The following is a 27,809-nucleotide window of genomic DNA, read 5'->3' on the forward strand; positions in this document are numbered from 1 at the left end:
CTCCGGCCGCTCTGTGGTGAGGAAAGAACAGACTCCAGCAAGCAGTCTTCTCTGCCCTTCCACATGCTCTTAGCACAGGTTAGATGCACACACAAGACATAAATGTAAACCAAACAAATGTAAAAAACCAAAATGAAATTATACAATCTAAATAACCCATTAAAAACGTATTGGAGATGTCAGCCTTGTTCTACCAAGAGTGCAGCGGGCCTTTTATTATTTGTGAGTTTGTGTGTGTGAGTGCAGGGCCTGTGCAGGCCAAAAGAGGCCATCGGATTCCCCTGGAACTGGAGTTTCAGGCAGTTGTGAGTCTCCCCTTATGGGAGCTGGGAACCAAACCTGGGTCTTCTGCAAAAGCAGCAACATCTCTTGACCCTTGAGCTGCCTCTGCAGCTCCCAGCTGGGCCTTTAAAAATAGTGTCGTGAAAAAAACAAAACTCTTGTGACCCCACACAGGGTGACCAGGCCTTGGGGAGAGGGGCAGGCCTGGGATGACCTGGAATGGAGTACTAGCAGGCCAGGGGTGAAAAGAGGGGGGTGTCACAGTAAGGGGCAAGAAAGGGGAACGGCGCACAAGAAAAGTGATGTAAAACATCCTCCAAAGATGGCAAGTAGTAAGATTACAAACACGTGTGGGCAACCTTGCCAGGCTTTTATTTATTTTAGAGAGAGAGAGGGAGAAGGGGGATGGGGGGAGAAGATGTTCTAGCCTAGCCTCTCTGTGTGTGTGTGTGTGTGTGTGAGAGAGAGAGAGAGAGAGAGAGAGGAGAGAGAGAGACGGACGGACGGACAGACAGACGACAGAGAGACAGAGAGAGAGAGAGAGAGAGAGAGAGAGAGAGAGAGAGAGAGACAGAGGAGACACGTTCCAGCCTAGCCGCTGTGTGCGCGTGCGCGCGCTTGTCCTAGCCTGGCCTCGAACTCGCGCCCCTTCTCGTGCGCGGGTCTCAGAGAGCGCCCAATGCGTCCGGCGCCCGCAGGGGATCGTACCATTGGCTGAGGGGAGACGCTCGGCCAGCGTCGCCCTGGTAACCTCCGCGTGCCCATCTTCCCCGGATGCGCCCGGCCGGATGTGACGCAGCCCGAGGCGGAAGCGGGGGGGGCGTGCGGCGCGCATGCGTGCTGGCGGGCCGCTCTGCGAGTGTGAAGGGCCGGGCGCGGGTTGCGGCGGAGCTGAGAGGCCGAAGCTTCGCGTGGGTGGAGGAGGCGCGGCTGCAGGTCAGCGCCCGGAGCGGCGCGGCGCGGCGCGGCTGTCACCCGCTGCCCCGGGAGGGGCCCTGGCGGGCGGGCCGGGGCGGCCGCGGTGCATGCCGGGCCAAGCTCCGCTCGGCACGCTCGGGCTGTGGCCGGCGAGCATTTACTGGAAGGCCTCGGCTGGAGTCGTGGGGCAGGGAAAGCACGCGCGAGCGGCCTGGGCTTCGAGAAAGGAATCCCCTTCCCCCTCAGCGAGAGCGGTGTGGCCGGAGGCTGGCCTGGCCCCACAGGTTTCAGCACGGTTTCTGGGAACCACACACGAAAAACCCTCCAGAATTTACAAGTTTGCAGACTGTGCATTTCCTCTGTGGCCCGTGAAAGTCAGTTGTGGTGTTTAATCACGGTAGTTTAAGAAAGTCCGCCTCTCCTAAATCAGTGTGACAGGCATGCAGGGCCCTCCCTTATGTGGCATGCCTCTGTAAGAAACTGGGCTTAGAAAAGGCAGGGTGAGGGAAGCTCCAAACGCTGCTAACACGCTAGCAATCCCTGCGGTATGTTTTTAGGAGCGTGTTTGCTGTATGAGGTTTAGCCTGCATCTGTATATGCGCAGTGCCCGCGGAGGCCAGAAGAGGGGCCCAGACCCCCTGGAACTGGAGTTGCAGACAGCTGTGAGCTGCCATGTGGGTGCTGGGAACAAAACCTGGGTCCTCTGCTCCTTACCGTAGTCCATCCCGCCAGGCCAGCTACCCTGTTTCCGTCTCAGAATTAACGACCAGAACGCCACTATGTAAACCAGTATTAACCTAAACGGCTTGCTTTAATTTATCCCAACCTGTTCCCTGGAAGATATTTACACGGTTCGGGTGGTTATTCATTGGCAACTTTTTTTTTTTTTTTTCTCGAGACAGGGTTTCTCTGTGTCTCTTTGGAGGCTGTCCTGGAACTCGCTCTGGAGACCAAGCTGGTCTCGAACTCACAGAGCTCCACCTGCCTCTGCCTCCCAAGTGTTGGGATTAATGGTGTGCACCACCACTGCCTGGCTACACTGGCAACTTTTTAAAGAATTTTTTTTTCCTTTTTTAGATCTTTAAGAATTAGAAATGGCTTCCAAAAGAGCTCTGGTTATCCTGGCCAAAGGTGCAGAGGAGATGGAGACGGTGATTCCCGTGGATGTCATGCGACGAGCTGGGGTGAGTTCCCCTCGTGGGCTGGCCCTCCCTGTTTTACTTGTTGGTTGTGTGTAAGCCTGCATCCTGTGGTTCAGGTGTGCAAGTCAGAGGGGAAATTGTATGAGTTGGTTCTCTCCTCCACCCTGGGATTAAGCTAAAGTCTCCTCAGCCTTTCGCTGCTGAGCCATCTTGCCTGTCGTACTTCATGAGATATTTCAAGTACAAAACTCCAGAGATTACATAATAAAACACTGGTGTTGTTCACTGCTCACCTTTTTTTGGCTTTTGAGATAGGGTTCCACCCTCTAGACCAAGCTGACCTGGAACTTACTGTGTAGCTCAAGGTGGCTTTGAATTCTTGGCAGTTCTCTTGCCTCAGCTTCCCAAATGTCTGGATCACTGCTGACTTGTGACACTTTGCCTTATTTCTTTCAGACCCTTTTCTAATTAATTAATTGATTAATTAATTTATTCAAGGGATGGGTGTGTGGGTTTCCCAGCTAGCCCTATACCCCTGGGCTCAAGCTGTTCTGCCTCAGCTCCCAAGTAGTTGGGATAACAGGCATGGGCCAACACTTCTGGCCTGGACACCTTTTGTTGGTTTGTTCTTGGTTTTTAAAGTAAATGCTGTGAAGTAGGGGCTTTTCCTGCTTCCCCTTTGTGGAGTCTCCTCAGGCATGTGTCCATTCCTCCTTCCCCAGAATGTCCCATGCATTAGCCTGTGCTTCACATCCTGTGCTTACATGGAGCGTGTCTCTTCTATAACACTGTGAACAGGGAACGCGCTTGTGTCTGCCAGGTTCACTCTGAGCATTTACACAAACCTGACAGCAATGCTGACTCAGCTGTGCTGATTTACTGTTTGAGCAGAATGCAGGCCCGGGCAGTTTACACTCGGCTCTCAAGATGAAACTCCAGTTCCCGCATTTCATGTTGCTGTACAGCACTCTACACAGTACAGATGCCACTGCCTCCCCCCCTCCCGTCACAGCCCTGTGACACTGGAGTAAATAGTTAAGATTTTAACCTTTTCTGTGGATGAATGTCTTTCTGCATGTGTATCTGTGCACTACTGTGTCTGGTACGGGAAGAGACCAGAAGAGCGTGCCTGATCCCCTGGAACTAGAGTTAAGTGGCTGTGAGCTGCCATGTGTGTGCTGGGAACCAAATCCAGGTGCACTTAACCACTGAGGCACCTCTCCAGCCTCTGTAATAAATACTCTTGTGGGTTTTATTTGTGCAAATGTGAGGACAGTTTCAGACTCTGCACCTAAAACTGTGATTACTGGGCAAGCACTGTTAGGATCAACATCTCTGGATTTTGATAGCTTGTCTTCAGTGAGCTAACCTGCTGGCCTCAGCACTGTAGGAAACGCCTGTGTTTTGGGTACTAGCTAATGGTAATGTCTTGCTACTAAATGTTTTGCAGGATAAAGTATTTTTTTGGTTTTTTTTTTTTGGGGGGGGGGTTGTTTTGTTTTTTCGTGACAGGGTTTCTCTGTGTAGCTTTGGAGCCTGTCCTGGCACTTGCTCTGGAGACCAAGCTGGCCTACAGAGATCCACCTGCCTCTGCCTCCCAATAAAGTATTCTTTAATTGTTTGACTTTCATGTCTACTTTGGAAAAAACTATGAGGTTTAAATGACAACGGTAACCTTGCAAGATGGGCTATTAAAAGGGTGACTCTGTAATTCATCTCCGAACTCAACATTTGTAGCGTAGAGGGTGTTCTAGCCAGTCAGAACTGCGGTAGCAGCTCAGCTACAAATTAGTACTGTCCTTGGACAAACCATAAGATTCCTGCTATTTAATATATCTGGCCATTGCCTCTGCTTGGTTTTGTGGTAATCTCTGACAAGTTACTTAAAACCACCGAATGGGTATTAAGTGTCGCCCTGTGTCTGTATATTTCCATGTTCTTGAACATCTGCTCTTTCTCCAGATTAAAGTCACTATTGCAGGCCTGGCTGGGAAAGACCCCGTGCAGTGTAGCCGTGATGTAATGATTTGTCCTGACACCAGTCTTGAAGATGCAAAAAAGCAGGTTTGTTTTGTATATCTGAACTTTTCCTTCTTGGGGCTTACCAGTTTCTTGTTTGTTTGTTTGTTTGTTTGTTTGTTTGTTTGTTTTGAAATGGCTTTTGGCTGTATCTATGACTGCCGTTAGAATGGACTTAAGAAAATGATTCTGCCCGGTGTTGGTGGTACACACCTTTGATCCTGGCACTTGGGAGGCAGAGACAGGTGGATCTCTGTGAGTTCAAGGACAGCTTGGTCTACATACAGAGCAAGATCCAGGACAGCCAGGGCTACACAGTGAAACCCTGTCTCAGAAAAAAACAAACAGAATTAAAGACAATGATCCTCCTGGATGGGAATGGCTGGCTCCTGTGACTTGTGAGTGGGTGGGGTGGGTGGAGAGCTCACAGATGGTGGCTGAGTGGGAGCATTGTTCTTCATTGGCACTTTTCTCCCAGAGGCCTCCTTACCTCTTAAGGAGGTGACTTTCTCAGTACTGGTAGCTGAACTTTGGGTCTTACACGGCCACGAAAGGTCTCTGCCAGTAACTTTCATCCTCCTAGCCTCTTCCTCCTTTGTTAAAGATTTGTTTTGAGACAGGGTTTTGGAAGTGGCACTCCTGTGGCCCAGGCAGGCCTGACTCCTAACCCCTCTGTCTGGGCTTCCCTGGTAGCTGGATAATGGGCCGGGCTCCTTTTTCTTCCCTCCCCTTTCCTCTGAGAGTGACAGGTAGAGTTGCAGGATTCCTTTCCTGTGGGGTATTGCGTAGGTGATGTGTAGTTGGATTGGGGTAGAGGTGAGAGCTCTCCTTCCACGGTTCTGCTTTCTGTGCATTGTACGATGACGGGTACTGTTGGTTGTCTTTGGAAGGCTAGGATCACTTTCCTCCAAAGCATCCCTGCCCACTGACCCTTAGACACTACCATAGGTCAGAGGTCATGGCTCAGAGTGATAAGAGATGGGCTGTGCCCTGTAGAGCAGAGACACTGCAGCGAAGGAGGGAAAGAAAGGCAGGTCATGAGTGCAGGTCCCCCACCTGTCTCACATGGAGAGACCTGCATTGCTCTCTAAGAAGTTTCAGTATTGCTGAGCTGGAGAGATGGCTCAGAGGTTAAGAGAGAGCACTGGCTGCTCTTCCAGAGGTCCTGAGTTCAATTCCCAGCAGCCACATGGCGGTTCACAACCATCTGTAATGAGATCAGATTCCTTTTTCTGGTTTGTGTGAAGACAGAGCACTCATACACGTAAAATACATACATAAACAAACGAGATTATTTGTGTGTGAGTTTGTGTGTGTGTTTGTGTGAGTGAATGCTGTGTCTCTGGATACTTAACAGAGGCCAGAAGAGGGTGCTGATTCCCCTGGAGCTGGAGTTAATATGGAGTTGTGAGCCACCATGTGGGTGCTGGCGACTGAACTCTAGTTCTCTGCAGGAGCAGCAAAAGTTTAACTGCTGAGCCATCTCTCCAGCCCTCAAGTCTGCATCTTTCTTTCCTTCTGTCTTTTTTTTTTTTGCTTACAATGTTCCACCGTAGGGATATACCTTTATTTGTTTATTTGATTTTTGTTGTTGTTGTTTTGAGGCCCCTGCTTCCTCCTTCAGGTGCCACCACTATGCCTGCCACTTAGTTATTTATTTTTAGTGTTGGAGAATCAGATCCAGGGTCTCACTTGTGCTAAGAGTGTGCTCTACCTAGAGATGCGTATGTATAACCCCACCTCCATGTGCACACTGCCGGTCTGTGGCAGATGGTGCGTCTTCAGATACGAAGCTGTTACTGGGCTACCATTTAACACAGTAGAAATAAAATGTTCTCTTTTATTTCCCTACTCACAGGGACCATACGACGTGGTGGTTCTTCCAGGAGGCAATCTGGGTGCACAGAATTTATCTGAGGTAAAAAACTGCTCAGTTACACCTCATTGAAGCACGTATGAAGAAAGTCTTGTAGCTTCTACTCTGTTGTGCTGTGTTTGTTCTGGTGTGCACCAGGAGTGGTGCGTGAGATGCAGGAGAGATAGCCGAAGTTAGCTGGTGGTGTCCAGCATTGCAAAGCATGGTTCTGAGAACACTTACTGCAGAAGTAAGCTGAATTGGTGGAGCAGCTGCTGCAAACAGGCTCGGCGAATGCAGCCCAAAGTGAGCTGCAAAGGTCCCGGCTCGGCAGCAGCCTAGCAAGTGCTGCCTGCTCTGTCCCCCGGGCTCGGGGGCAGCTGTGGGGCCAGAGGACCAGTGTGAATACAGGGTGGCATCAGAGGTGGCCCGATGAGGGCCAGTGTGAATACAGGGAGGCATCAGAGGTGGCCCGATGAGGGCCAGTGTGAATACAGGGTGGCATCAGAGGCGGCCCGATGTGCCGAGTCAGACGGGAAGGCGTCGGGAGTAGGGAGTGGGCTATGAACAGGCAGGGGCAGTCGGTGGACAGTTCCTACTGGGGTCTTGTCCCATCTGCCATCTGAAGCTACTGAACCCCATGTCTCCTCACTTCTGCCCCTTCCAGAGCACAGGACCAGGGTCATGTGCCCCGATGACACTGTTTTTTCCTGCCCGTCTTCATTGAGGTGGGCCTTTCTCTTGGGGGGAATGTGGGAACCTGTCACTTTTGTGTTTACTGATTTAGAGCTCTTTCTGGAAAGCAGGTGGAAGTAAACTAAGCCTCGAGTGAGTGCCCTGCTCTCCTTGTAAGGTGCTCTGTGGTTCAGTGGTGACTAGGTGTTTGTGTTCTCTCTCTAGTCAGCTGTGGTGAAGGAGATCTTGAAGGAGCAGGAAAGCAGGAAGGGCCTCATAGCTGCCATCTGTGCAGGTGAGTAAGTACAGGGTGTGGACCACGCAGCTGGCTGAGGGGCCAGCCTGCCTGGAAGTTTGAATGCATACAACTTACCTTCGTGAACCAAAAAGGCACCCACACTGGGTGTTTGGTTAGGGTGCCATGAAGTTGTGTCATTGCCTCACTGAGCATGACTGTTGAACTCTTCGTCTCTCCATGCTCTGGGTCTCAAGTCTGTGGAACTCACTGTTTTCCCTAGCTGGTTGACCTGGGGATAAGACCTCTGGAATCCAGCAAACAGCCTGTCGCAGCAGATCTCTGTGCCAGCAGTCTGGCCTGCCAGGAGAGTCAGCAAGAATCTGTGTGGCCTGAACACCACAGCTCTAGCTGGGGCTCTCCTGCCTCCTGCTTGCTGAGGGTTTGCTTCAATGCCCCTTGACACCCATGGCTTCAGATAAGGTCTTTTGGGGTTCCGTACGCGTCCTGGGCCTTGAATCTGAAGTCATTTCCTTCCTTAAAACCCATTCCTGTTGCTCTAACATCAGGTGATGTTCTGGCGTCTGGATCAGTGCCACTTTTCCAGTGTCTTCCTTGCTGGACACCTTTTACACGTGTCACGGAACAAATGATCCGTGACTTTAGGGATGGATGGTTCTGTTTGGGGACTGAGGGACTCTGTCCTAGCTGGGGGACAGAGTAGATCCAGCAAGAGCATCTGTGCCCGTTTCTGTCCACCTCCTGTTGGAATGCCATCAGGCTGTCAATGCCATCCTTCAGGCAAGGCATTGTGCTGTCTCCTATTGTTAGTCTTCCCAGTTTGGGGCTGGCTGTGGAGATCGACCTGTAAACCCAGCACAGGGGATGTAGAAATAGGTTCATGAGTTCAAGACCACCCTGAGCTACATAGCAGGAGCCTCTCACTAAAGAAGAAAAAGGGGGAAGAGTGGGGGAAGTTCTAACCGTTCCCAGCTTGGGACCGATAGCATAGCTCAGGTGTAGAGCGTGTGCCTAGCATGTGTGGGGCCCTGGGTTCCATTCCTGGCACCAAAGACTGACTGGTGAAACCATTCTTACTCCCTGACATGACACAGCAACAGACACCACCCGAGTAGACATTCAGGGGGTCCCTGCATCGAGTGCGTGAGAACTGTTAACAGACCTAGGCACTGCCCTGGACATCTTGTCCTGGCTCCTACAGCTCTGATTCCCTGCTGTGAAGAGGCCCAGGGGTTTTTGTTGGTTGATGGTCCTGTGATCCCTGCAGCCTTGAACTGTCTGTCCTCTGTGGGCAGGAAGTCACAGGTGGGCAGGTGCTCTTCACTGATCTGGGAGACCTTAGGGTTTTCCTGCGTTTGTTCCTTATGACTTGGCTGAAACTAAAATGCGGAGTCATCTCATTCTTCCCTATCACTGAGTAGATAGACCATTGCCAGCTTTAGCTGGCTGTCTCTCTTCTGCTGAGGCACGCGGCAACGCTGCGGCCTCCCTGTGCGTGAGGTCAACATTACAACAGAAACAATACTAGCGGTGTGTGCCGTGCCATGCTAATCGAATTGATCGTCCTGTGCCACCACCCTGGAATGATGAACAGAGAACACGGGCATAACTTAGGCAGGGAATGGAGCACAGTAACAGAAGAGATGTGTGCTTCAGTCAACAAGAGGTCAGGGCAGTCTGGAGTTTCCCTCAGGCACCATGTTTGAACTGGGTTGTTAGCTTCACCTTTGAAGAAAGTCATCGGCGGCAGGAGGCTTTCCTGGGAAGGAAATACAAGGAGCATTACTTTGAGTGGGGGATGGGGCATGGGGTGGGGAGCTTGAAGGTGGAGGAGCCCTGGCAGGGTTTTAGGAGCTGCCCTATAAGAACAGTTCACCAAAAGCCAGGGTACCCAAGGAGTTCCAGTTAGCTGGGTGTTCTTTTGTCAAGTGTCCACCAGGTGGCACCATAGGAAGCAGGGTTCCCAGAGCTAACTCTTAAGGCATGTCCAATGGCAGTTAGAAGTTTGTCTTAATTTTCAAAATGGGCTTTTCACCCCCACCCACACCCCCACCCCAGCCTCTCAGAAGTCAGCAGTGAGGAGCTTACATGACAGGGAAGGCAGCCATGCGTCCTAACCCTGTTGCATGAAGCAACAATGCCGTTACCTCCAGGGGAGCAGCCTCGAGACCTGACTGACCTGGCCATGCTCTTCCCTCAAGGTTAGTGGCAGAAGCTTGCTGCCAAGTAGAGAATGACGTAGGATTCTCAGTTCAGATCTTCCCCAGTGAGAATCTGAGAGGTACACATGAAACCGTTCCAATAACAGTGAATGGTAGCTGGGCGTGGCGGCACACGTTTAGTCCCAGCACTTGGGAAGCAGAGACAGGCAGGTCTCTGAGTCTGTGCCAGCCTGGTCTACATGGTGAGTTCTGGCCAGCCAGGGCTACATAGGGAGACTCCTTTGTCCTAAAATGAAAACCATTGAGTGGTAATTATGACATTTTTAGACTTTGGAAATTGTCTGCCCTCTACAACTGTCTTGTGTAGAGAAGGTATGAGGTGGAGAAGGGCGTGTATTTGACGCTTAGACTCAAGAGGTTACTGTGGGCTTGGTCTGAATCTGAGGCGTGAGTGGCCCAGGCCTGGACAGTGATGCTCTGTGCCAGCTCCTGCTGTAGCGGCTGTGGTGAGAGGCTGTGGGTCGAGAGCTCCTGTTCTGAGGGAGCCAGGCCTGGAGGAGGCTACAGAGTAAAAGCTCACTGACAGGAGAGGTCAGGTGCTGTTTTCATGAAGAGAGGACGAGGCGTTGAGGGAAACATTCGGGTGGGGACAGACACGGTGTGCTGTGAGCATCACTGAAGTTGGCCGTTTGCACTGAGCTCACCGGTGACAGACAGGCTGGTCCTCATGTTGGTCTCGTGGGCTGGCAGTGTGCATGGTTTTTCACATCAGAGGCTTCAAAAGGACCCAGTGTCTCTGCACCTCAGACTTGAGCCCAGAGATTCCCTGCAGGGCCCGGCTTGCCTTCCATCTTCATCCCACAACTGGTAGGTGTGTGTGGGGCTGAGCAACTTAACTCTACACTTTGAAGTAGAAAAGAGTGGTCACGAAACAGCAACAAAACATGCATGTTTTGACCCCAATGCCTTTGCCACAAAACTAACTCTTTATAAAGAGTAGGCAGGAGCTGGAGAGAGAGACCAGCAGTCAACAGACAGGCATGGTTACCCACAGCCAGGTGTGTCTCCAGTCCCAGGGGATCCAACCATGCACAGACAAAGTACATGCAAGCAAAATACCCATGCGTGTAAAAAAATAAAAAGGGAACTAGTGTTTGTTTAGCAGGGCAGCCCCTCACCTTTGTACTCCCAGGACACGGTCCCTGTTCCTCGGGGCTGTGTGTCTCTTTGCTCTACAGTATTGAGGAAGGGTTTTGGTAAGCAGCTGCTGAAGTATTTGCGAGTTTGTGACCTCGGCAGACGTGTTTGTTCTGCACAGACCCATCTGGGATCCACCCTTCTGTTTGTGTTTAAGTATGTTATTCAGAGGCATAACTACGCAGTCCTATTGGCCTGGGACTCACAGAGATCCCCCTGCCTCTGCTTCCCGAGCTCTGGATTAAATGGGTGCTCCACCATGTCCAGCACTGTTGCAGGTTTTAACGCACAGATCTTCTGTCTGCACTCTCATCTTTTTATCCATCTTATTCGTAGGTCCTACCGCTCTGTTGGCTCATGAAATCGGTTTTGGAAGCAAGGTCACAACACACCCAGGGGCTAAGGACAAAATGATAAATGGTGGTAAGTATACCCTGTATTCCCATAGAAAAGATCTTAGAAACTTGTATGGGGGGGTGGCAGCTGTGACGTGACTTGGGGCTCAGGAATTCCTTGGCCATGGTGTGGCGGCCTTGTTTCCTTCAGATGTGCCTCTCAGCTGGTACTCACATAGGGGATACAGGGGAGCATGCCGGTTTCTGTTTGCAGGCACCAGACTCCGGATTGTCAAAATGGGAAGGAAATGCCAGCTTATTTATTTATTTATTTATTTATTTATTTATTTATTTATTTATTTGGTTTTTCAAGACAGGGTTTTTCTGAAGGTTTGGAGACTGACCTGGAACTCTCATTGAAGACCAGGCTGGCCTCGAACTCACAAGAGATCTGCCTGCATCTGCCTCCTGAGTGCTGGGTTAAAGGCGTGTGCCACCAACACCCAGCTGCCAGTTTAATTTTTATTTTTACCGAATGCCTTGACAGCAGCCCAAGGGTAGAATTTAAACCCTGATGGCAGTTTTGACAAATGTCCTTTTACCCATGGTCCACAGTAAAACAGACCTTCAGGGAATGTCTTAAGTGGCAGGCCTGCCTCATTGGTGACATGTTTCTTTTCTAAGTATCAGCTAGGCATTTAATTATTTTAGTTCAATTTTTGAGACAGAGTTTCTTGTGTAACCCTAGCTGCCCTGGCACTTGCTCTGGAGACCAGGCTGGCCTTGAATTCACAGAGATCTGCCTGCCTCTACCTCCCGAGTGCTAGGATTAAAAGCTTGCACCACCACACTTGGCTGAATTTTATTAAATTTATAAAAGAAATTTCTGCTCAGGGTGAAGCTTGCAGACGGGATGGGGGGAGTAAAGCCAGGCCAGGTGTCCCTCCCCTTCCACTGTGCAGCTCCTGTGAAGAGTCTTACACAGCTCTAGAGCTGCCCTTTATCCTTTTTGTTTAGTAGTCTTTACTCAGATGAGGTCTAATTAGATTCCTCTGCAGCCACTTCTGGTTTCGAGATGGGATTTCATTGTGTTGCATAGGCGGGCTTGGACTCAAGCCATCCTCCTGCCTCAGCCTTAAAAAGCTGGGAGAGCAGGGGTGTGCCCTGCTGCTCATCTTAGCCTTGCCTTCACCTTAGGTGTCTTGCACAGATTGGGGCTGGGATTCGCTGTGTCTTGTGTTTCTCCTGGGTACGGAGCATGGTTGGTTTCTGCTTCTTTGCCTATGTGAACCCATGCTATCGAAGAATTTGGTTTCTTTCTTCCTTCCTTTCTTCTTTGTTTTTTCGAGACAGGGTTTCTCTGTGTAATACTTCTGGGTGTCCTGGAAATCACTCTGTAGACCATGTTAACTTTGAACTCACAGACATCCATCTGCCTCTGCCTTTCTAGTGATGGGATGAAAGGTGAGCAGAAATTTCTTTTATAAATTTAATAAAATTCAGCCAGGTGTAGTGGTGCAAGCTTTTAATCCTAGCACTCTGGAGGGCAGAGGCAGGCAGATCTCTGTGAGTTCAAGGCCAGCCTGGTCTCCAGAGCAAGTGCCAGGGCAGCTAGGGTTACACAAAGAAACTCTGTCTCAAAAAACAACCTAAAATAATTAAATGCCTAGCTGATACTTAGAAAAGAAACACGCCACCTCTCTAGAGGCTTCCTCTTCTAAAATGACTTCAGCTTTTATCAAGTTGACATAAAAACTGACGACCACAGTTGGCCCCTTGTGAACTCGACATAGACACAGATTGGTCATTAAACCATCACCTTCACTGTTCATCCCCCAGATCTCATATTAATACCAGCATCACAATGTGGGCCATTCCAAAGTGGTTCCTTTTGTTTGTTTTGTTTTTTGAGACAGGATTTCTCTGTAGATCAGGCTGCTTCTGCCTCCTGATTGCTAGGATTAGAGGCATGTGCCTGTCATGTTCAATTTATAGTCCCACAGCTGGACCCATCCACATCAATCAAGAACATGCTCTACAGCAGCGGCTCTCAACCTTTGGGTCGTGACCCCTTGGGGGTCAAACAACCCTTTCATAGGGGTTGCCTAAGACCATCGGGAAATTCGGATTTTTTTAAAATTTTTTTTAAAGATTTATTATTATACAACATTCTGCTTCCATGTATATCTGCACACCAGAAGAGGACACCAGATCTCATTAAGATGGTTGTGAACCACCATATGGTTGCTGGGAATTGAACTAGTACCTCTGGAAGAGCAGTCAGTGCTCTTTAACTTTGAGCCATCTTGCCAGCCTGAAATTCAGATATTTACATTATGATTTATAACAGTAGCAAAATTACAGTCATGAAGTAGCATTGAAAATAATTTTATGGTTGGGGTCACCAAACATGAGGAACTGTGTTAAAGGGTTGCAGTGTGAGGAGGGCTGGGAAGCACTGCTCTCCAGCCTTGCTTACAGGCCAGCCTTACGGAGGCGTTTTCTCAAATGACTCTAGCCTGGGTCCAGCTGACATGAAATTGACACACAGGGTTGCTCTTGGGGCTGCACTTCTGTGTGTTCTTAGCCTTGTTGCTGTGTGCTTCCCTGGAAGCCTGTCACTTCACTGTCAGTAAAACTGAGTGAAAATCACTGTGTTATAAAGACAGGAGCTGAGTTCGTGCTAAGCTAAGGAAATGAGGTCAGGAGGAAAGAATGGCGGGAGCTGAGGCCTGTGTGGTGTGGCTGGCACTGTGTGGGGACAGTGCAGGAAGAGCTTTCGTATGTCACCCGATTTCTTTGCCTGATGCTGAAACACAGTTGTTGAGAGCTCAGTGGGATCCCTGAGTTTATGCAGTGCCCCCAGCTTGCCTGGAGCCTACAGTTCCTGGCAAGGAGGGTGGCATCTTCCTGCTGCCCAGGCCAGCACACTGAGGCTCATAGGCCAGGTGACCAGAGGCCTTTGCATAGTGCAAACCCCCCTCCCCCCCCATTTGTCATTGCTAAGCATGAGGTCTGTAAGTACTGTTTTGAAGACACTGACCTTTGTGCCCCTTAAAAGCATTCTGGAAGGGCTGTAGTGTCCTCCACATGACTGTTATAGGTGAGGCTCTTGTGCAGGGCTCAGTAACAGCATTTGACAAACAGGTGTGAATTTTTCCTCTGAAAAGGAGAACAGCTTCTCCTCCCTTGCCCATGGCGGTGGCAATACTTCTCAGAGCCATGTGTTGGGTGGGTGCCCTCCCACAACACTACATTCTGAGAGGTCAGACAGTTCTGAAGGGCAGACCAGCAGGGACTGGACCCCAGAGCCACTGTGCACCGGGATTGACTGCTTTTTCTTTCTCTCTCTCTCTCTCTCTCTCTCTCTCTCTCTCTCTCTCTCTCTCTCTCTCTCTCTCTCTCTCTCTCTCTCTCTCTTTCTTTCTGCTGCCCCACACTGGTGTCCCCAGGTATCACAGACAAGGCATAGTGAGTGGCTCTCTGCATGTCTTCGTATTTGCACACACAGGCAGCAGTCACTACCTGCGGTCTGCCTCTCCACCTGCCTTTTCCTCGAAGAGATTTTTACAAATCTACCCTAAACTCACAAATCCCAGCTAGCCTCCTTTCCCAGGCTCCAAAGCATCCCGGGCTGCCTTGGTACACTTCTTGAGGCTGTTCCTCACTGTGGCCACTAGGTGGGGCCATTGACAAGAATCAACCCCTGGTTGAGCCCTTTAAACCTCCTAGTTAGGTCCCTTTTCATTTCTAGTTTATCATCTAAAATGTCTTGACCTGGTTTAGCTGTAGGGCTCGGTAAACGTCCCTTCAAGTGATGGTCCCCGTTTTCTTCACTGTAGTATAAATGGGAAGTTCCCGATGCACCCCGCCTGCTTATTTCTGCAGATGGGGTGAGTTTTGAACGAGGTAGGAAGGCAAGCTCCTCCCGATATGGCTGGCCCGCTTGGAGGAGAAATGTGTTTTAGAGATCTCAGTGAACTCGGGATGCCCTGAGCTCTTCGTCCCAGGCAGAAACAGTAGACGTGAGGCTATGGGCATATCTTCTCGTGTTGGTGCCATGCTGGGTTCCCGCCCAGCTGGGTGTGGAGGTCATGATCAGCGGTGTGCCTGCCCCTGGTAGGCGGCTGTGCGCCTGTGCATTTGACCCTTCACAGGAGCCCTAACCCTGGGGCCCTCCCTCAGTCTGTTGCTCTTGGAGCCCTGACATCATTCTCTTCCCTAAGGTTCTGTCCCAGATTTCCCCTTCCTCTCTTTGCCTCTGTGCTGAGGCTAGAGACTCCACAGCCTGGGCACAGGGTCTCCCGTGGGTACCTAGAGTGGGCTCCTCTGTACTCCTCTGTGCACTCTGGACAGTGCCCTTGGTGCTGAGGGGGACAGAAACCACCAGGAGGATGTTGGAGCCGAGCCCTCCTTCACCGGTGGGTAGACTGCCAGGGGGAACTGAGCCAAGAAACTTTCACCCTGGACTGAAAACCTGCTTCTGGGCTCTGGGGGGAGAGAGAGAGAGAGAGAGAGAGAGAGAGAGAGAGAGAGAGAGAGAGAGAGAGAGAGAGAGAGAGAGAGAGAGAGAGAGAGAGAGCGCATGCAGAAGCCCCAGGCACTTTGAATAGCAGATTCTAAACAAAAGAGCAAAGCTGATAGCTGGTGCTGGAGGGGATGAGGGCAGGCTGTGAGAAGCAGCAGGCCCAGCCCAGTGGGAGGTCAGGCCTGCAGGGCCACACTGAGTCAAGACCCAAGGACTGGATGATGGCAACACATCCTGGGTTGTATGGTGAGGGTTAGAAGATGAGTAAGGACAGCCTGGAGGGTGGGTGTGACTTGTAGAGAGCCTGGTCCTGTGTAGAAGAGACAGAATGGGGGAGGGGAGCTGGGGGTCCTTGTGGAGTGCCCCACATTGTCTCAGTTGCAGGTGGCAGATAGAGGAAGAAAGCCTGTGCTGCTGGTGTCTGCCTCCCAGCTACAGTCTTGTGTGGTCTGAGGCTGCAGAGGATGGGACTACCTGTGAACCAGCCAGTTTCCGTCCTCATCACGGTCACTGTCCGGCCTCTTCTCCTGCTCCCTGACTTGATCCCGAACGAGTCCCTGTGGCAAAGTAGAGAAGTTCACCTCTAGTTCCCCTCAGAGTTGTCTCTCTCCCTTGTGCCCAGTGCTCTCTTCCTTTCACCCCTGCAGCTGCTTTACTGTTTCCCCCACAGGGCTTGAGATAGCCTGGAGGGCTTAGGAAACTGATAGCCGCAGCATAAGAACAGAAATGGCAGCGCCAGTGAGCGACAGTTGTTGTCTGACTGACATAATCTAGAGCGACTGTGTCTGTTCCCTGTAGGTCACTACAGCTACACAGAAAGCCGTGTGGAAAGGGATGGCCTGATCCTCACCAGCCAAGGGCCTGGGACCAGCTTCGAGTTTGCGCTGGCCATTGTGGAGGCACTCAGTGGCAAGGAGATGGCTGACAAAGTGAAGGCACCGCTTCTCCTCAAGGACTAGAGCCCAAACCCTGGATCCCAAGATTGAGGCAGGCCATTGGAAGCCAGTCCCCTATGCTAGGCCCACGGGTGTGTCTAGAAGCCAGGGAATCTCTGGAAGTAGCCACCACACAGGTCTCACCCTGAAGCCTGGGTCTGCACATTTCTGAACGTTGCTAGTAGAATAAACAATTTACCAGCTCCTGGCAGCTGCTTTTGTGTCTGCTTCTTTTGTGATATCAACTGCATTCCCAGGTGGTGACTGTTGGTACAGCCACAGGAGGAGCTGCAGAGCCCCTTCCCCACCTGGGAGCCGGAGGGAGGCCCAGACAAGCTCCCCTGTGAGGTAGGGCTTCTCCCATCCCATCCCCTGCTCGCTCTGAAGGATGACCTTCCTGGAGCTCCGTCACCTCCTCTGGGTGAGATGTTATATACACCCATTGTTAGCAGCACTCAGCTCCCACTTAGGAGGAAGATATGAAGATGTAGCTTGGCAGCCCTGACCACACAGAGGACAGGCCCAAGCTCGCTCTCTCTCTCTCTCTCTCTCTCTCTCTCTCTCTCTCTCTCTCTCTCTCTCTCTCTGTCTCCCCCCCCCCTACCCTGCTCCGATGGAGTGGCCAAGAAAAAACAAATGGAGTGCCGACAGCCACCTTGTCACTGAAGAAAACACCGCAGTCCTTGAGATGCACTTGGACAGCTCCTGGTCCACAAAGCAAGGCTGGAAACCTCACTATTGCTTCTTTTGTTTCAAGACAGGGCCTCACTGTGTAGCCCTGGCTATCCTGGAACTCAGTCTGTAGACCAGGCTGGCCTCAAACTCAGAGACCCCCTGCCTCTGCCTCCTGTACACACGTTTTTCATAAACACTAATGAAAAGAGAGAATGGTGAGGGAGAGGGAGCAGGAGGCTTTGTTCACATGCTGAGGACGACCATGCCTAAAGACCACACTTAAGGGAAGAGCAGTGGTTAGCTTGGGTGTGGCTGTCAGTGCCCTGGTGTGAGCCCAGTACTAGGAAGGCAGGAGGATCACCACAAATTCAAGCTCTCACACCAAGCCAAGGCCACAGCAGGACCTTTTCACTCAGCTCCTTGTCTACTAAAACATCAGTATGTGTCGAGCTCTGTCACTGGTCCCAGGAGTAAGTCCACAGGGTCTGTCCTTAGTTGTGGGAGAGGGGGTGAGGAGAAGATACACAGGTTTGTCCTGTGGTGAAAACGGAGTTTCCTCTGCCAGCAGAGGCCTCTCTGATATCTTCCTTAGGCTCTTAGGGAGATACAAAGAATAGGTTGACAAAGGCCCCAAAGGCTTGCTTGGGGTATGGGGAGAGGCGGGATGAGGAGGACCTGGTGAATGGAAGCTGGAGAGGTGTCAGAGATAGTGGAGGAGACCCAGTTGCCAGTGTTGCCCCAGGGTTTGTCACAGAGCCAGCAGAATCCCTGGCCACCAGTGCTAAAGCAGGGCTAATGGCAATGGGTGTTCAGTGACAGGATGGGACAGGAAGGGCAGTTCTCACGTTTTTTATTTGAACAATAAATAATAAAAAAGACATAATAAAAAAGGTCAATGCAGACTCTTACGAGCTGGTAAAGGAGGTGGCAGGGTCAGGGTGAATTTGAGTTCCAGCTTGAAACTGAGGTGTCTGTAAAATATACTTCATATGAAGAGGAGAGCCAAAGGCCAGGGGTGGTGGCCAACAGACCATGAGTTTGAGACCAGCCCGGTTCAAAGTTCCAGGCCACCCTGGGCTAGAGTGAGAACCTTGTCTTGGGACACCTCAGACTGTTCTCTGCAAGGCATTTACTGCTACCATGACCATCCTCAGATTCCCAAGTCTTCCCCCTGCATCCACCATTGCTGCACGGTGTCCGGGGGATCCTGGAAGCCGTGGACACTCATATCCACGTCCTGGAGCAGCAGGCACCTGGGCAAGCCAACCCTGAAGGAAGGCTGAAGGAAGTTGTATCTGCCTGCACATCTGGAGTGAAGACTTCTCCCAGTGAGTGGGGCGTGGGGGCTACAGGAAGCTGTCTCATCAAGCTCTCAGGTCTGGCTAGCTGTAGCCTGCTAGCTCTGGGGCTGATGAGATTCCAGCCCTTGGGGCTGCTCTGCCTGCCATGCTAGTCCAGCCTGCTCTTCTCCAACAGGTGGCTGGGAACCTGGAACTGAGGGGGTGGGGGTGGGGGTGGGCTGTACATAGGAAAGGTGGCCTGAGCTTAGGAATGGGGTGTAGCCAGTTAGTGGGCTGCTTCTTCCTCAGTCTGGAGCCACTCAAAGTGACTTCGTGTGCGTGCGTGCGTGCGTGTGTGTGTGTGTGTGAGTCTGTGTGTGTGTGCGTGTGTGCGTGTGTTTTGTTTTTTTTTTTAAAGATTTTATTTATTATATATAAAACGTTCTGCCTGCATGTTTGCCTGCAGGCTGGAAGAGGGCACCAGATCTCATTACAGATGGTTGTGAGCCACCATGTGGTTGCTGAGAATTGAACTCAGGACCTCTGGAAGAGCAGTCAGTGCTCTTAACCTCTGAGCCATCTCTCCAGCCCAGGTTTCCTTTTTTTGGAAAAGTTTATTCTTCTCTAAGCGTTACAGCTAGCACTTTTCAGCCTGTTGAGGACGGGACAGTAGGGACCAGCCCTTCTTTTCTGGGTGCAAATTGATACCCCAAAGGAGGACTAATGGCCCTGCCTCAGAGGGTGTGCCTCACCATGCTTGAGCCTTCGTATTTTTCACAGAATAGATACCACACAGTTCTGCCCTCTGCTTTTTCACTGACTAAAATCCAGAGAGGGGTTGGGGTCTCACTCTAGGTAGAAAGCTTACACCACCATGCACAAAACCCAGGTTTGATTCCCCAGCGCCAGAAAAAAATGCACCCACCTCTAATCCAGGGTGTCCTCAGCCATGGTGTCCTAAATGCCAAAGGCCTCAGGGTGCAGCCCACTGTGTCATCCTGGAGTCTGTCCCTTGGTCATGTCCCACTGATGGTTCACTGAGGATCAAGGGGAATATTAACTTCTGAGGCTCACTCTGCCGAAGACTCTGAGTGATTTTAGGAAATATCTTTGCCTTGGTGAGTGGGCAGCACCTGGGCCTCAGTCCCTGAGGAGCAAGCAGTCAGGTCTGGCTCACCCAGCCTATGGTATAGACTAGCTCCTTCCCTGCACCCCCCAAGTGGGACCAGAGTGAGGGCCAATGGCAGGAGCTCACCTGGGGACTGCAAGTACCTTTATAGGTCCCCAGTGTGCTCTTGGCATGGGGCCTGAGGTGTCCTGGCCAGCATTGACAAGACCTTCAGCGCTGGGGGTTGGGGGGAGGTTGGGATTCCGTGTAAACTCCACCTTCACGATCACCACTGTGCTCACAGCTTTTGTGTTAACTTGACACAAGCTGGAGTCATTTTGGAAGAGGGAAGGTCAGTTGAGGAAATGTCCCACCAGACTGGCCTATGGGCAAACCTGTGGTGTATTGATGGAGGAGGACTCTCAGCTTGGTGTGGGCAGGGCCACCCCTGGGCTGATGGTCCTGGGTGCTGTAAGAAAGCAGGCTGAGCAAGCCAGTAAGCAGCACCCTCCGTGGCCTCTGCATCAGCTCCTGCCTCCTGCCTTCCTCCAGGGATGGACTAGGGCTGTGGAACTGTGAGTTAAATAAACCCAAACCTCCTCAAGTTGCATTTGGTCACGGTGTTTCATCACAGCAATGGAAACCCTAAGACATATCAGTACCAGGTTGTGGACTATTCTGTAACAGACCAGACTATGTGTTTTGGGAGGATTGTGGAAAGATTTTGGAACTTTGGGCTGGAGGAGCTGTTGAGTTCTCAGATCTCACAAGGCTGTTCTGTGGGAGCTTGGAAGAGTAAAGGATCGTGCTGAGAGCAGTGCAGAGCATGGAGGCCTGGCCTGTGACGTTCCAGAGGGAAGTCTGAGAGTCGCTTAAAGACTAGCCCGGCCATTGCATATTGAGTTAAAACTCTGTGGTTCTGGTGAAGCCATGATTTACAAGAGACCAGCACCACTGAAGCGAAACAATTGGCAGATATCTGGAGCTGAGAGTCAGCGATGATTAAGAGACCAGCATCTCGGAAGCCCTTCCTCAAGGTCAGCACACAGAAGTATGGTCCGGAGGTGAGGTGGCCGAGGCTGCATTGCATGCTGGCAATTAGAGTGTGTAATTGACTTGGTGATAAGAGTCACCCAGGTGGTACTGCTTTTGAAAGCTTGAAGGGGTCATAGGCAACATCTGAGGCTTGATGCTGTGTGGCAGGGCTGGAGTCCCTGACAGAGCCTAGGAGAGGTGATGGAGGAGGTGTAGTCTGGTGGCAGTAGAAGCCCCAGGATTGAAGGGACCATAGAGAGAAGTAGAGACTTGGAACCATGTGGCAGGGTTAGAGCTCCAAAGAAAGTCTGAGAGAGGCTATGGGTGAAGGTGCAGCCTAATTGCAGAGATCACAGTATTTTGGAGATGCCGCCGCCATCGGACAATCACCAAGGACAGCAGCAGCCATGGTGTGGAGCCATCCTGAGCTCAGGAGACCTTGGAGTATGACAAGCCCTTCGGAGTTCAGAAAATCTTGGAGTAAGAAAGTGTTTAACTTATTTTGATTTTTACAGGAGCCCACAGTAGAGAGATGAGTTTCAGAGAGGCTATGAATATTTTAGAGAGACTTGAACCTTGACAGAGACTTTGGATGTTTAAGGAGATTGAACTCCTAACACGTCTGAATTTGTAAACGTGGGACTTTTGAAAGTTGGTTTGTTTTATATTGTGATTCTAGTGTGAGATCTTGGGGATGAAGAAGAAACAAAGTTTATGGTTTCACGGTGGTTGTGTGACAGGCTGACAACAGGCCAAGTTAGCAAGCCATAAGCAGTGTTCTTTCAGAGTTTCTGCTATACTTCCTGCCTCCAGGTTCCTGCCCTGACTTCCCTCAGTGATGAACTGTGACCTGGAAGTATAAAGGAAATAAACCCTATCTTCCCTTGGTCATGGCATTTCATCACAGCAACAGAAGCCCTGACTAAGACAACTACCATTGTTGCCATACACTGGAAGCTCCTGCCCCATCCCTGCATCATCACCTCCATTCCTGCTTGCAGGGCGGGGCTCCAGCCTCCCAAACAAGCTCCTGTCATCAGGTCAGATGCAATCTTGCAGGGCTGCCTACCTCCCTGGCACGCCTCAGCAACTTGCTGCTTTATTTTAACTTGGCAATTTTGCATGTGATCACTGTTTAAAAACTTATTTATTCTTATTTTTATGTTAACTGGTGTTTTGCCTGCAGGTATGTCTGTGTGAGGATGTCAGATCCCCTGGTACTGGAGTTAGAGATGTTTGTGAGCTGCCATGTGGAAGAGCAGCCAGTGCTCTTAACCTCTGAGCCATCTCTACAGCCCCTCTTGGGATCACTTTTTTTTTTTTTTTTAAGTATTTGGGTCTAGCATGAATGTATGCTTGTAATCTCAGCATTCAGGAAACTGAGGCAGGAGGATTGCCATGAGTTCCAGGACACCCTGGGCTTTATAAGGTGATCCCTGACTCAAACAAGCAAGTTTTTTTGTTTTTGTTTTTGTTTTTTTAAATTCAGTTTGTTTGTAGGAGGTTTAAGGTGGCCTAAAATTAAAATTAGAGGGACTGGAAAGAGAGCTCTTGTAGAGGACTGGGTTTAATTCCCAGCACCTACATGTCAGCTTGCAGCCACCTGTAACTCCAGTCACTGGGGAGCCAACACCCTCTTCTAGTCGCCATGGGCACCAGACATAGATATAGATATAGATATAGAGCACATATACATGAACACAGACAAACACTCATACATGTAAAAATACAAAATTAGCCTTAAAAACCAAAACATTAGAGGGCCTGGGATAAAGTGACACGGTGCATTCAGCTTTCGGTTTGATTTGAGGCAGCATCACTATTAGTTTAATTGAAAACAGCAGTCCCTGTTTTCAAAAATAGAAGTGTGGTATTGGGAATTCTGATCAGAAGGGGCTGAGTGTGAAGTCAGAAGGCCAGATCTGCCCTGTGGGATTCACATCTCTTCTTGGAAGCTTCTGTGCAGCGAGGCGATGATGATTGGGAGATTCACCTTGAATTGCCCTGCTCAGGTCTCTGCCTTCCTAAGCAGGGCACGGAGAAGACGGTGTATTTGGATTCGGGACCCAGCTGGAGTGTGGTGGTGTCAGAGGTCACAGACCTCTTTTCTACAGGATGGGTTTCTTGAGGTGGTGAACCTGTAGCCTGAGCTATGCTGTGTGGTCAGTTTGCATGTTAAACCCTAGTGGTTAAGTGGGGATGCCTGCTTCCTTGTATTTGGCTTGCAGCTGTCTAGCCCAGGGAGAAAGAAGTGTGCACAGCTCACAGGCAAGCATGATATCACCGTGTCTAGTATTTGGTTATGCTTGAGCAGCCTTATGCAGGAACCACAGCCACTCGGCACACTTACGACAATTATCCCTGGTGGTGAATAATGCCATGTCATTAGTCTTCGAGACATCACCTCAGCGACGGCTGGGTCTCAGAGCACTTTAAAATATCTTAATTATACAAATATGTCAATACCTACTCTGTAAAGGCCTCAACCATCAAGGTTTTATAAAGCAACACTGCAATGTCTCCTTCCTGCCCTGTCATTCCCTTCTCCAGCCTCGTCTGTGAACTCAGACACTCTGTAATGGTACAAGCTTAGACCCACACAATCTATGCTCTATTTTTTTTTCATGTGGACATTTATTTGTAAATGCATAAACAATAGGAGCCATTGTGTATACTGCTTTGCAAATTGGATTGTTTTACAACGCAGTATGACTTGGAAGTGTGCCAGGGTCAGACTGATTTTGCATGAAGAGTGGGGGAGTGTTTCTATGGGACACCTATGTTGTAATGTAACCATACTTCTGTGAATGGATTCCTCCCTTAAAGTTCAACACACAAGCTGGACTGTCCTGAAAGCTTCCTTCTGTTGCCTAACTGTCACAGCACGGGCCTGTGAGGAAGAAGGCATAAATAGCACAGCAAGCCCTTCGAGCTACAATTCTGACCTGCCAATCAAGATGTGCGCATAGGTGCACTAGTGCCGTGAAGGTTATAGGGGTAACCAAATACTGAGGCCTTCTCCACAGGAGGGAATTCATGCTTGGTGCTATAAACCTAACAAAAGCCCATGGCTTCAGAGGTCATAGGCTGTCATGGAGGAAGCTACCACTGTTGTTTTTGCTAAACTGACATGTGGTCAAATTGCCTTTTAAATATTTTGTCTCTGACCTGCCCTAGTTAAGGTTTCTATTGCTGTGATCAAACAAGGGTTTGTTTCATCTTACACTCCCATGTCACGCTTACACTTCTGTGTCACACTCTATCATGGAGGGAATCAAGTGTAGGAACTTGGGGCAGGAACTGAACTGAGGCCATGGAAGAAGACTGCTTACTGCTTTGCTTCTCCTGGCCTGCTCTGCCTACTATACTACTCAGGACCCTCTGCCCGAGGGGTAGGGGTGGGGTGGGAGCAGGCAAGAAGGGTGGTGGAGAGAGAGGAAGTGAGGTGCAGAGATCAGAGGAAAACTGTTGGGGTGAGTTTTCTCTCTCTGCCACACGGGTCCCCGTGCCTGAGCTCCAGTCCTCAGCCCTGACAACCAGGGCCTTTGCCCACTGAGGCATCTCACCAGCCCACCACTCAAGTTTTTCATGGGTTAGTTGTTCTTTCCTTTTCATGGGTTAGTTGTTCCCAGACTGGCTGTGACCTTGAACAAGCATGACCTTGAACCTCTCATCTCCCTGCTTGCTCCTCCCAAATGCTGGGATGCCATTTTGCCTGGTTTTATGTGGCACCAGGGTGGAGCCCAGTGCCTATGTGCTTACTGTAAGCTAGGCTAGAGCTCTATCAGCTGAACTGCAGCCTCCAGAAATTTCTAGTCCTTTTTATTTTTGTTTTGTCTTTTTGAGACAGGCTTTCTCTGTGGAGCCCTGGCTGTCCTGGAACTCTATAGAACAGGCTGACCTCGAACTCAGAGATCCACCTGCCTCTGCCTCCTGAGTGCTGCGATTTAGAGAAGTGTGCCATCACCACACCTGGCTGTCAGAAATTGCTATTCTTCTTAATCTTTCCTTTCTGGACCATTTCTGGCTAAAGCTAGATGCTATCTCACTAATTTTTTTTAAAGATTTTATTTATTTATTATGTATACAGTCTTCTGCCTGCATGCCAGCGGAGGGCACCAGATCTCATTCAAGGTGGTTGTGAGCCACCATGTGGTTGCTGGGAATTGAACTCAGGACCTCTGGAAGAACAGCCAGTGCTCTTAACCGCTGAGCCATCTCTCCAGCCCTGCTATCTCACTAACTTTGAGGGGTCTTTTTTCTCTTTTAATGTAAACAGTCAAAGCAATATATATCACTTATACACATGTGTGCAGTTCTATGCATATAGTCTTTGTTTTGTTTCCCTGTTTTGTTTTCTGTTCTTCCTGTGCTCAGGTCTTTAACTTGAGTGGAACATGGTCAGAGAGCTTGGCCTTGGCCTTTCCTTTACAGTGGCTCATTTTGGTAAATATTCCACATGTGGTGGGAGGTCTTCTCATTCCTGTCCAGCAGCACCAGCCCTGGGGTGGGGGCAGGGAGTAACTGGAGCTGCAGGCGGCAGGCAGGAATCATTTTAGGCAGCTGTTCGGCAATATCTGAAATCAGCAAATAGCAAGGAAGCAACAGAAATATGTGACCCACAACCCCCAAAAGACCACATGCAAGAATGTAGTAAGACCCGATCCACCACCTCCTGCCTGCTCTGTCCCTTGAAGCAAGAGTGGACAAGCCCCCTGTGGGGAGCAGAGTGTGTAAAGGGAGCATGTATTGCTGGCATGGGTGGAGCTATGTCAAGGACCAGCACTTCAGACCCATGGGAGTGACAAAGCCTTCCTGGGGTCTGAGTGCTGGGATGACAGCATGTACAAGTACGAGTGTTTATGAATGGCTGGCCAGTGTGTGAAAAGCTATCCAGGGCCTCGACCTCCTGTAGGTGTTCAGTAGGGACTGGATGAACTAACCCTTCCCCTTGTGTTGTACATAATAAAAGAGCCAAGGTCACTGTGGCCATCGGCCCCAGCTTTTCTGTGTATGTGTCTGCCCATTTTTCATTTTTTTCACCGCTCTCACCCCATCCAAGGTTCCAGGACCAAAGCTCTGCAGGGAAAGGGAGCCTCAGGATGTCACAAATTTGTAACAAATGTGGTTCTCCATGACGATGTCTCTTTTGCCCTCTCACGTTAAGCTAACTGTATCTGTAATGTTCGGCCACCTTGTTCCCATAGCACTTGCCTCTGGTATTATGTCCTGTCCCTCAGAATGCTTTCAGAATGGCTGACCACGCCCCCATGGTCATGTGCCACTCCCCCCACCTCCCCCACCCCCGCCACCCCGTACTAAAGCTCAATGTCTGAGAGTAATATTGTGGCAACTCCTTTCCCTGGCATCTTATCTCCTCAACAATCACAGTGCCCCCCATCTCTCTAGGGAGGAGGGATTTAGTCAACTGAGTGACAGGTCACGATCTCCAAGTTTGCATTAAAGATAGAACAAGGCTGCTGGTGGTGGTGCACACCTTTAACCCCAGCACTCGGGAGGCAGAGGCAGACGGATCTCTGAGTTCGAGGAGCAGCCTGGTCTACAGAGGGAGTTCGAGTACAGCCAGGGCTACACAGAGAAACCCTGTCTCAACAAACCAAAAAATAATAAAGGGGGGGGGAGGGAGACGAAAGAAAAAAAGGAAGGAAGGAAGGGGAAAAAGAAATAAGGATGGAAAAGACAGCCCTCCTACTAGAATGTCACACACACACACCAACCAAAGAGACCAGATCCAGGGTGCTGCTATGAAATTCCAATTTTTTTTTATTTGAAGTTTTAAACTAACACATCCATTTTTTTTTAATTTATACTTTTTAATGTATGAACGCTCTGCAAGAAGAGGGCATTAGACCCTATTACAGGTGGTTGAGAGCCATCATGTACGTGCTGGGAATTGACACTTTGATTCATGGCTATGCTTTCCCACTGCTCCGATCATGTTCACCCCATTACTGTCTCTTGGCCCCCCCACATACTGCTCTTATGGTGGCTAAAGTGTCACAGCCCCACTCATCTTCAAAGTATACCCACCTACTGGTCCTACCCCATACCCCCCACCCCCACCTCCCTGCCCTCCCCACCCGGCCCCCACACTGGGCAGCCATACAATTTTGTTTTTCTCAAGTCCCTTTCAAAATTTGTCTCCCCGAAGCCATACCAGACTCTAGTGTTCAATAAACACCCCACTCACTGCCAGTCTTAAAAGTCCGGTCATTTAGGCGCGTTTATGCAGATGGAAGTTTCTGTACCACTCCATCCTGCAGTCCTTTGTCCCAAATAAATGTAAATGGAGTTCTTCATTGGTCTAGATAATAAAAAGCTGGAGTCAGGATACAGAGGGAAATGCTAGAGATCAGAGAGAAGGCGCAAGCCACAGCACACCTTAACCTCCTTAGCGTCTCAGTAGACAAGAGGTCGATTTCCGCTTTCTCCATGCTTATATCCTGTTTCTGCCCACTTCCTGTCTGTCTGTACAGACCTCCAGACCTCTATGGTCAGCTAGTTGCAAACTCCATTCTTTAACCCCCAGGCAGGCTTTATTTGTTCAAGTAAGCTATCACCACAAATAAACACACAGAGGCTTATATTAATTATAAACTGTTTGGCCTATTGCTCAGGCTTCTTACTAACAAATTAAATTAACCCATAATTCTTTTTTTTTGTTTTTCGAGACAGGGTTTCTCTGTGTAGCTTTGGAGCCTGTCCTGGGGCCTCTCTTGTAGACTAGGCTGGTCTTGAATTCACAGAGATCCACCTGCCTCTGCCTCCCAGAGTGCTGGGATTAAAGGCGTGTGCCACCACCACCTGGCTTAAACCATAATTCTTATCTCTGTTTAGCCACGTGGCTAGGTACCTTTTCTCAGTAAGGCATTCTTATCTTGCTTCCTCTGCATCTGGCTGGTGACTTCATCTCTTGCCTTTCCTCTTCCCAGAATTCTCCTAGTCTGGTGGCCCTGACTATACTTCCTGTCTGACTAGTGATCAGTCAGCATTTTATTAAACCAAAACGAGTGACAAATCTTTACAGGGAACAAGAGCATCATCCCACATCACGCTATGAGGGAGGCTATGACTTGACCAGTGCTAGTCTGACGCATTTACTAATTCCTGATTGGTAGAACTTCCCATCTGTTTCTTCATGGCTGCTTGAGTTTTCAGTCCAGGACTGGCCTCTGGCAGAGTACCGACTTCAGAGACGACTGGGGGAACAGGGCTAAGACAAGAGTCTACGGACCTCAGGCTGCACCCAGGGCTTCTTGATCAGCTAGACAGTTTCCACTACTTCCAAGATGACCTAGACAATGAATAACTGTCACAACTTTGGATTTCCAGGCTGGGGCCAAAAGGGTTAAGATCTCAATCTTATTTTTGGTTTCTGTCTCTTGC

General features: G+C 50.0%; 1 protein-coding gene across 2 annotated transcripts; it reads left to right on the forward strand.

Annotated features, from left to right (window-relative positions):
- Positions 1–1,064: 1,064 nt before the first annotated feature.
- Park7 (Parkinsonism associated deglycase) lies at positions 1,065–16,515 on the forward strand. 2 transcript variants are annotated; one of them, XM_027398311.2, is made up of 7 exons: positions 1,065–1,218; positions 2,278–2,384; positions 4,305–4,406; positions 6,220–6,279; positions 7,117–7,186; positions 10,843–10,929; positions 16,168–16,515. In XM_027398311.2, exons 2-7 carry the CDS (start codon positions 2,295–2,297, stop codon positions 16,326–16,328), a joined length of 570 nt encoding a protein of 189 aa, XP_027254112.1. In that variant the 5' UTR covers positions 1,065–1,218; positions 2,278–2,294; the 3' UTR covers positions 16,329–16,515. The 2 variants fall into 2 exon arrangements, with proteins under 2 accessions (XP_027254112.1, XP_027254113.1); XM_027398312.2 differs by lacking the exon at positions 1,065–1,218 and adding an exon at positions 1,334–1,574.
- Positions 16,516–27,809: the final 11,294 nt, after the last annotated feature.

This window comes from Cricetulus griseus, chromosome 2 (assembly GCF_003668045.3).
Source record: "Cricetulus griseus strain 17A/GY chromosome 2, alternate assembly CriGri-PICRH-1.0, whole genome shotgun sequence".
NCBI lineage: Eukaryota > Metazoa > Chordata > Mammalia > Rodentia > Cricetidae > Cricetulus > Cricetulus griseus.

Coding starts and splice junctions, on each gene's coding strand:
- Park7 (XM_027398311.2), top strand. CDS start 2,295: ATGGCTTCCAAAAGAGCTCTGGTTATCCTGGCCAAAGGTGCAGAGGAG. Junction 7,187..10,842: donor CATAGCTGCCATCTGTGCAG/GTGAGTAAGTAC, acceptor TCTTATTCGTAG/GTCCTACCGCTCTGTTGGCT. Junction 10,930..16,167: donor GGACAAAATGATAAATGGTG/GTAAGTATACCC, acceptor TGTTCCCTGTAG/GTCACTACAGCTACACAGAA.